The 9,789-nt window shown below is 32.8% G+C and overlaps 1 protein-coding gene across 1 annotated transcript; it reads right to left on the bottom strand.

Annotated features, from left to right (window-relative positions):
- Positions 1-1,835: 1,835 nt before the first annotated feature.
- Positions 1,836-9,360, bottom strand: LOC107427169 (uncharacterized). The gene is made up of 10 exons (XM_016037519.4): positions 9,192-9,360; positions 8,991-9,101; positions 8,722-8,787; positions 8,270-8,440; positions 8,032-8,145; positions 6,958-7,029; positions 5,082-5,165; positions 4,863-4,963; positions 4,448-4,532; positions 1,836-2,428 (listed from the first exon to the last, which is right to left on the bottom strand). The coding sequence occupies exons 1-10, from the start codon at positions 9,264-9,266 to the stop codon at positions 2,042-2,044; spliced, it is 1,266 nt and encodes a 421-aa protein (XP_015893005.1). The 5' UTR covers positions 9,267-9,360; the 3' UTR covers positions 1,836-2,041.
- Positions 9,361-9,789: the final 429 nt, after the last annotated feature.

Raw genomic sequence — 9,789 nt, 5'->3', positions numbered from 1 at the left:
ATATACATATATATATATATATATATACATATATATTTGTTTTCTACTAATTCATGTTTACAGTTATCAATTTCCCAGTTATACCATTGTTTATCATATAAAATTAACTATATTTGTGTTTTAGTGTGCATTCTCTAATTTATTTTAAAAAGATTGAGTAGAACTTACCACTTGCATAATTCATTATAAGTAAAAAAAAAAATATATTTATTATCAAAATTTACCTCAAAAAGTTAAAGAAAAAACATATATTTAAAATATAAAAAAATAAATTTTAATTTTAAAAAATTATTAATGCTTGCCTTACAATAATTTTTGTTTAGGACCTCACTAAGAGTTGAGACGGTCCGGATTTCTCTTCTTATTTATCGGTTAAAAAAGGTGCAAAGTTGTGCACAAAAACGTACAGAACGATAGATAATAATTATATCTATTGTGACACATGCAACTTCCAAATTTTTTTTCCATTAATTTGTATCTCCCAATGTGTTGCAAATATTAATGCCTAAAATTTCTAGGGTAATCACGTATGACAGAAGGAGAAGATAACCATCAGTTCAACGGAGAACTACTATGACTTTAGCGGTTGGACAAGTTGCTAATGCACAGTTATCGGTCTTTTTACCATGTCAAACTTTTATCCTCTACACCAACTGAAAAGTACAACAACACTGCCATGAAAGCCACACCAGCGTCAAGTGCTGCTTAAAACATGTAATTGCACCTCTGTACCAATGCTTACTGTAGCGGAATACAGAAATTAAAAATTGTTCCAACTAAAACCAAGAATTGTAGTTCAATGGTGGTGCAGTTGGCATCATTCCCGTTGCTCCTAGAAGGACTGGAAGGTTAATCAGGAGTATCCAGGATTGCTTTGGGAATGCTTCATGCTTTAGCCAAACAATAATTGTTCCTATGGTACCTCCAACGAAGAAACAATTGATAGATGCATGGTTTCCATGACGTCCAAATATTCTTTTAGGTCCCACCAAACCCCTATGACAGATACATCAAGGATGACTCGGTCACCATGGCATATTTACGGACTATCTGAGGGAAGTTCATCCTGGCATATGTTCTCAAATAGAGTCACAGCAGCCACCGTGCTACTGCGAGGTTGATGGTTCCAGCAAGAATTGTTCATATGAACTGGACATTCACATGAGCAAAACGCAAAGCGTGAAAAATATCAGCATGTATTCTAGGAAAAATTAATGGATGTATAAACAAAACTAATTTAATTTATGCGGATAAATTAGTATTCAGAGACCATAAAGTTTTCAGATAATCAGAATCTCCAATTCTTAAATTAATGACATTGTACTGTTCAATTATGCACATTTGAACTGTTTTGGATTAAAGGATAAATTATATGTTCAGTAGTTTTCTCGTACTGATAGTTGTCTAGTAAATATTTTCTCCGAGACCGTACCATCAACTATACTGAAGAATGGTACTCTTGGAACACATGTTCTGTACCTAACAAAGATCAACTATACTGAAGAATGGTACTCTTGGAACACATGTTCTGTACCTGACAAAGAAGCTTAAGTTCTTATATATATATATATATATATATAATATTGTTCTAGACCATAGTTAAGATTCAGATGATAAAGATAGCAGTTAAAATCTTGTTTGTCCTACATTTTTTTTATCATTCTATAGCAAACAAGCGATAAAATTAGATTTCATTTCCTGTGTCATACTGAATAAGAGGATGGATAAATAAAATATTTTTTTAGTTCTTCTCTCTCCATCATTCCATCCTTTCCATTATTTCAAATTTCATCCCTCCTATCAAAAGCATTGGATTGAAACAGAAGGTAAGCATATATAATCATCCAATGCAGTTTTTTATGCTAAAATATTAAACACAAATTTATATAATTATCTCCCAAACTGTGTAGACATGTAGATAAATAAAACAAGATGAGAAAATAATACTAAGTGAGATAAGAAAAATTGGTTGTCCTGCGCTTAAAAAAAAAACACAGGATTTTTTTAAGGAAAAAGAGAAAAAAGTCCTCCAGTAATAGCTTTAATCCTTATCAGCAATTGGACTAGCAGTATCAGCATCTGGCCTAGCTGTTTCATCAGCCCTCCTGTTGTTGTCATCCACATCTAGCACATCATCCATAATGTCATCCTCCCCAACATTGATATCCTCCACATCATCATCGTCTTCTTCATTGTTGCTTCCATCAGGAATTTTTCTTTTCTTGGGACCATGCTCAAGCCTATGGGTGTCCAATTCTTTGTCCATTGTTTCCTGCAAGTTCAACATATCATTGTTTGCTTTCTTTACTTTCCTTGCATTTTGCCACCTTTCCAACTCCTTTTCAACATTGGCAATATATTGGTCACCGATCTGTTTCTGATACTCGGACAATTCTGCTCTCCTGGCAGTCTGCCATTCTAGGAATGCCTGATATGCAAATGTGTTTAAGAAGATAAATCTAGATAAATTCTTGGCAAGTAAAAAATTTCAATATCAAAATCACAACTATAAATTCGATCTTGCATTCCTCCTTTTACAGGTAAGTATTTCCACTATGTTGGTCCAAAAAGGTCAATAAGAATGTTATTTGAATATCCTTTGACAACTTTAAAAATAATTTGTTTATTTTTTGGGGTACAATACTTCAAAAATAATTTTTAGCTGCAATATGGGAAGAATCAACTGCAGCATGTATAACATTTGAACCTTTGGTGTATTGTGATTTTAAAGATGCTGCAGATATGAAAATTTATTTGAGCACCTCATAAATCAGTGTTGAAAGTGTTGCAATATGCGAAACAAGTAAAACACCTCTGTGGAAAGTTTCTTCTTTTTATCTAATGTGTGTGTGTGTGTGTGCGCGTGGTTATTTTTTTTTCCCCCCCTCCCTAAATAATCTTGCAAAAAAAATAATCATTTGAATGATTAGCTACTTGGTAGCATAATTTTTAAAAAACACTTGACACCACAATTTTTTTACCAGGTATGTTTATCATATTATTTATTCTATGAAGAAGGAAAGCTAAGGATTTTCCCTTTTCATGATTTCACCAAATCCTCTCATGGTTGCAGCCTCTGCCCTCCCAACATGTGCAAGGTATATTTTCTGTTCAATTTTCCCCAAAAAATAATAAAAAGTTTTTCTTTGCACAGATGATTCTATAAATTTTAAAGTTATTACCATATAATAAAATGGGGTCCAATAAACTTGGAAGAATATATTCCTGAATTTTGATTAGTCCATTAACCAAATCAATAAATTGTTCTTAATTGGATTCCTTTCAGCCAATACTAAGATTGTGACCCCACTTTTTGATATCATAATTTAGGATGCTAATAGTTCCATTTTATATTTGTAATCATGGATTTTTTTTTTTCTTTTTTTTGGGCTAACAATAGTTATTTATAAATACAGGGAGTGATCATGGAAAGAATCCAAGCCACTGTGACAGAGGAGGGGAAGAAGAAGTTCATCTATCTCGGCGATGGCGCCGGAGATTACTGCCCGAGCTTGAAGCTAAAAGAAGGAGACTTTGTCATGCCAAGGAAGAATTTCCCAGTTTGGGATCTAATATGCAAGAATAGGTTGGGACTTTATTTGTTTTTCTATTGTAATAAATGTTTGGTTCACTTATAATTATTTTATTCAAATACAATATAGTACACTGCATTTCCAACAATTATTACAAGAATATTTAGATAAGGAAAAATAATTATGGTACATTGTGCATTATAGAAAAATTTACTAAATTCACTAATTGGTTTCTTAATAATCAGAAATCTAAAAGCAACCCCATGGCCTAATTAAATTGTTGCAAATGGGGGTACTTTTGGGTTGTTCACACAAATATTAAATCGACCGAAATTATTAAGATGTCATTTGGTCAAATGGTTGCCTTTTAGTTTTTGATTTTTGTTTTGTACTATCTAAGTGTAAACTGCTCACCTCAAATGTTTGTTAGTGTCAATTAGTAGTTGTAAAAATTTGTTAGATATCTCAAATAATTATAAACTTGAAGAGGAAAAACACACACGCATGCATGCATGCGCGCATACAATTTGAAATTGCATTCAATTGTGGTGGCTTTTTCCCCCAATAATCTTATAGTTAATTGCGATACCTAACAAAGTCAACCACACTAAGCAAACTATACACTATTAGGTAGACAAAAGACAACTACAAACCATGTTACTAAACGACACCTAAAAATTTAATTTTAAGTGGTCTTATCAATTAAAAGCAATTGTGCTCTTGAGTGAAATTATTGGTGAATATGTAAATCTAAATGAAGGATCCATGAATTGCAGGTAAATTTAATTTGGCTCCTACCAATATTATTCAGTTTCTAAAGACAGATCAGGGAAAACAAACTTCCAAAATTGCCCTGTTTCTCATTATGCATAAAAAATGAAACTATGATACTAGAGAAGTGGCAGCAAACTAACCTGTTCCTTTTGATGCTCAACCAAGGTTGAATCTTCATCCATTGGTCTGCTAGGCATATAATATATTGGAGGCTCTGCCTTGGTCCTGGAAAGGATGCACACAAAACAACAAAGAGAAAAACAAAAAAAATGAGCCAAAAATTGAAATAAAGAAGAATCCTGTCATTCTACATAAAACCTGCTATAAAGCAGGAATGATGTACACATCAAGTTACTTCAGCGCTACCATGCACATGAACAGAAACTTATCTTTGTCTGAATAAAATGTGAATATGGACACTTTTGGACCAAAATTAAAAATAACCTGCAAAATAAGTAGAATAAAGAATATAGGAGCCTCAGCCGTCAAAAAGTGTTGCAAGCAAAGACTTACAAAACTAATAATCAGCAATGTAAATTGATTGAGGCATCCTACCTTATAAATTTGCAAAGTTTTTTATGGTGTTCACTCCACCGAAGAAACAGCAATTCCAATTTCTTCTCTTCTGTCTTGGCAGCAACACGGGCCCGTAAAGTCTGATTAAAAAAATTGGCAGAAGCATAACAAAACAAGGATCATCAGATTCAACATACAATAAAAGACCTGATTTTGGGCTGCAATTAAGGTCAGGATTATTATGTTATAAACACAAACCAGATCTCTCCTCCGCTTTTCTGCAATCTTTTCACGCTCTTGTTGCCTGAGCCTTTCACTTTCTTCACGTGCTCTTTGCTCAGCCTAAGCAGTAAAAGATAAGTCCACAAAGGTTCAGAATCAAAGCCTAAAGGCTTCAGAAAACAAGGGGAGAGACAGATCATTTTTGGTAAAAATTAACAACTACAATGATTATCTCTATTGTCAATCCTGAAATGAAGGCAATGAAAACCAGAAACTTCTAACTTTTCCATGTATCATAGATACAAACTGCAAGTTCATAACAGAATGTGCAAATTACCCAAGTTTTCACTTATGTGCAGAGGCATGAAAGATCAAAGATAACAAACATGTAATGTTCCTTCATAACTTTCTTGCCCTTATTCATGTAGTCTATATGCCCAAAATTCAAGCGATTAGGGCTTGCAATTGCTTAGCAAACACAATTTAATAGCTATTAGTGGTTCTTGAATTTCATTTTGCTTACATAAATGAAATAAGATCATTGTTGACTCAAAAAATAAGGGACCTACTGATTATACAAATTATAATACTGACAATAATAACAAAAACTAACAAAAATGTTGATCCAAACTTTAACCAAAACCATTGTTTAGCCTATCAAAAACACCATGACAATAAAACACATATCGAACAAAAGCTCCACCAAATCGCTGGACAAGAAGATAACAAAGGCTAGGCATATCATAAATCTTGTTTATGAATGTGCCACCATGTATATAGAATGCCAAATACCTTTGTTTCTTTTTTTTTTTTTTTTAATAGGAAATATTACTTTATTGATTAAAAAAAAAAAAAGGGAAAAAAAGACAGGAAAAAAAAAAAAAAAAACCCTATAAAAATTTGAGGATAAGAAAGCTTCAATTATAGTTAAAAAACTAAACTAACATTCTTCAACCTACAAAATATGATTCTCACATCTTCATTTTTCTTCAAAAAGCCTACAATTAATTTCCAACGATATTGTCCAAAACAAGGCCCATATAGCACAAGACCAAAACACTCTCGGTTGTTTGCCACCAAAACCTAATTTACTTCCCATTAATTCTGAACAAGATTGAGGATTACCCCTAAAAACCAACCTCCACCAACCACGATCATAATTTAACAGCCACCTGACAATGAAGGGAAAAATTCACTTTTTTTTTTTTTTAATACATCACATATCAAGAAGACAAACAAGCATGCTTATCTACTTCTAGAGCATCAATTTACAGTAAAGCATCTATATAAGCAGTAACCATCAAAAAATATATCAACCTAAACGCATAGTGATTTTATAGTTTTGTTTATTTTTAAACAGATGATGGGAAATTAACCACCAACCCTCTATAACCTAGAATTAGCAGTAGCTCTTCTCCTATAGTACAGAGAACTGGAAAAAATCTACAGTACCTCTTCACCGTATGGCCATCTCACATGATGTATGCCATAAGTTGAACTCCTTTGTAAGTTTTGGAAGGAGTTATATGTGGATCAGCCATATGAATTCCAGAAAGGACAAACATCCAAAAATTCATAAATATAGATGATGCTTGGAAATAAATCAATGTAAATAAATACAGAGCTCATTACCTAATTATATCTATCTTTCCTTTTATCAAGGAAGAGGTCTCGTGGTAACACGTTAACACATGGGTAAGGGAAACAGGTGATAAGGTAGAAGGTCATCCAACATAGGTCATGGGCTTTGACATTATTGATGGTAGACTAAAAGCGACAAAATAAATAAATAAAGATAAGAAATTATCCGCAGGTTATAAAATCAACGTCAGAAACAGTTGTATGACTTTTCAGTCCTAAATGCCAATTTAATAAGCTAGCATCCCACAAATCATGAATATATTATACTTACTCTTTGCAAAGAATCCGATCTCCGCATGAATGCTTCAGTTCCTGAAAGTTTCATATCTTCTTTCCTGAATTTCTGTAGCGTTCATACAGGCAAAACATATTAGCATATAGACTTATCATACAAAGCATACAGAATTCAGTTTGCAATAAAATTCCAGATAAGATGCAGAGAAGCATGGTTGACGTAAAGATAACAAGTGGAAAGTATCTCTAATATACATCTTCTAATTGAATTTGAAAACAATAAATATACATATACATACACACATATTGGACAATCCTATAGTAAAATATGATCAATAACAGCATAATTAACGCCCTTAAAAGTAAAAATCTGTTCAAATCAGGAACAACATTAAAGTTTTAAGAGACAAAAAGATGTGTTTTGAGTCAAATTTCAAGCAAAACTAACTTACTCTTTCATATGTTCCATCGAAGGCATAAATTAGCACATTCAAACTGATTTTTATGGCATAGACGCATGCATTATATTGGATGGCCATGCATACACGATACACTTAAGTTATCAGCACACAAATTCTATGTACTATTGATACACTTTCGCACCTATATGAACATAGTCAATCACCCACAAATGGGGCAAATGGGGAAAAAGACAAACTTAAGAGTTGAAAAGAAATCAAACTTGATTCTTTTATATTAGGAGACAATCCTCCAATTTATTACTCAAATAAAGTAGCTGCAGCCTCCTGATAGTTCCTTTCCTAAACAGTTATCTTGATTTTCCAGTATATCCAATAAATTTCTTCATCTATAAGTTTGCCACTTGGCCACTACCAATCTAATAAGATATAAACTAAAACAAGGTTTGTTTCCCAATGACTCATTGCCATCCAACATTTAACAAGTCAACCATCTATCAGATTATTCATCATCTAGTTGTAGATTTCCAATCATAAAAAAATTAATAATAATAAAATAGCAATTAAAAACTATACCATATATAACAAAACAATGAACTGAATCTCTATTTGCAATGGTACTATAAAAAAAAAAAAAAAATCAGTTTTAAATTTGGCATTATTAGCCATTCAAGCAACTAATTTAGATATACCTCTAACGTCCCCAAAAGCTGCCCCAGCATTCTTTTATTCCTATTAATCAAGCTCGGGTCCTCATCCTTCGGCAATACCCTTGGAACATGCTCAGTAGCCAGAACTTCAAAATCCTAACCACAAAAAAAAAAATAATAATAATAATAAATAAATAAATAAATAAATTACGGCAAAGATGATAATAATCACATTCCATAACCCACACTCCTTAAGAAAGACAAGAGCCTTGAAATTTACCTTTTTCACAGCTCTTTGGTTGCCATCCTTCCTAGACCAACCACTCTGCTGCAGATTAAATGACTTCCTATCGCTCGTATCAGCGGCAGTCCCAGCAGTTCCTTTATTAGCAGCATCATTCAGCACATCCTTTGCCTCCTCGGCATCCTCAGTGATCTCCCCATCTTCCACCTAATTTACCAAATTGAAAAAAATTGTCGTTAAAATCCTTAAGTACATCACAAAGAGGAAAAGCCAAAAGAATTCTTCAACCATATTATACCATATGATACCCTATTGGTAAGGCCAAATTTCTACTCAACACTAATACTGGTTGTTTTACAACCTCACTAGCTATCACTAATTTTGAAATATTATCCTAGAAACAAGAATGATAAAAAACACTCCAAAGAATCAACTACAATACAAAGACATATGAAAAAGGTGGGTTTTATTTATTTTTATTTTTTTACCTTGACAACGGCTGAAGAAAGTCGCCGTTTAGCTGGAGGTTGATCTTCTGCATCGACCCTATCTCCCTGGACTCAGAAAACAATTTATTATTTTTTTTTTTTTGAGAAAAAAAATCCCCAAAATAGGAGACCAAAGAAGAAAAAAAACACTCAATGGAGGCGTCAGTTTGCTTAGCAGCAAAATTTCAAGCAGAATTATACAGGTAGCTATTTTCCGTGAGAAGGAATGGAAACAAAGTGAAAATAAAATACAACAATGTGAAAATTACGTATCGAGAGAAGCTTCTTTGACGAGCTCCATTGGCGGCAAAGTTGCGAGGACCAGCGCCCGATAAGCGCCCCCTACGAAGTCCCCTTGGATCTCGAAGCCGCTCTGTAATCTGAAATTTTTCCATGGAAACAAAATATGAGAGATATGGGAACCGAAAGAAGAAGAAGAAGAAGAAGAAGAAGAAAAAGATGAAGAAGACCTCGCGTTGCTGGCGTTGGAGCTCATCAATCTCCTTACGGAGCTCTTCCTCTGTCTTTAACTGGGCGCTTCCCATGGAACTGATGAAAGAGGAGCAAGAAGAAGAAGCAGCCTCGCAGCGTGTCTGCCGAGAAACCCTTGAGTTTATGTTTCTGATTTACTATTCTTTTTCCTTTTGGTTATTTTGTTATAATTATTATTTTTTAACTTTTTGGCCTTTTCGGTGGCACAATTGGAGGGGTACTAAGCCGGGGTAATCCGATTGCAGGGCTAATGAAATTAGGGGTAATCCGATTGCAAATTTAATGAACTTTAAAACAGTTAATACATTTAATGAGATTTATAAATTTTTTAAGAATTTTATAAATTCTATATGAATTTTATCATAATTTTATATAGAATTTATATGAAATTTAATAAAGTTTGTAAGATTTATATTATAGATTTCAATAAATTTTGATAAAATTCTATTGATTTTAAATTTATTTTCATATAACTTATTTTACTATTTTCATGAAAAATATAATTTATTTTAGTAAACAACTACATCATAAGTATAGGTTTTTTATTTATTTTATTTATTCATTTTAATCATACCA

This window comes from Ziziphus jujuba, chromosome 9 (genome assembly GCF_031755915.1).
Source record: "Ziziphus jujuba cultivar Dongzao chromosome 9, ASM3175591v1".
Taxonomy (NCBI): domain Eukaryota; kingdom Viridiplantae; phylum Streptophyta; class Magnoliopsida; order Rosales; family Rhamnaceae; genus Ziziphus; species Ziziphus jujuba.
Note: the sequence above shows the minus strand (reverse complement) of the source record. Positions and strands in the feature narration are given on the sequence as shown.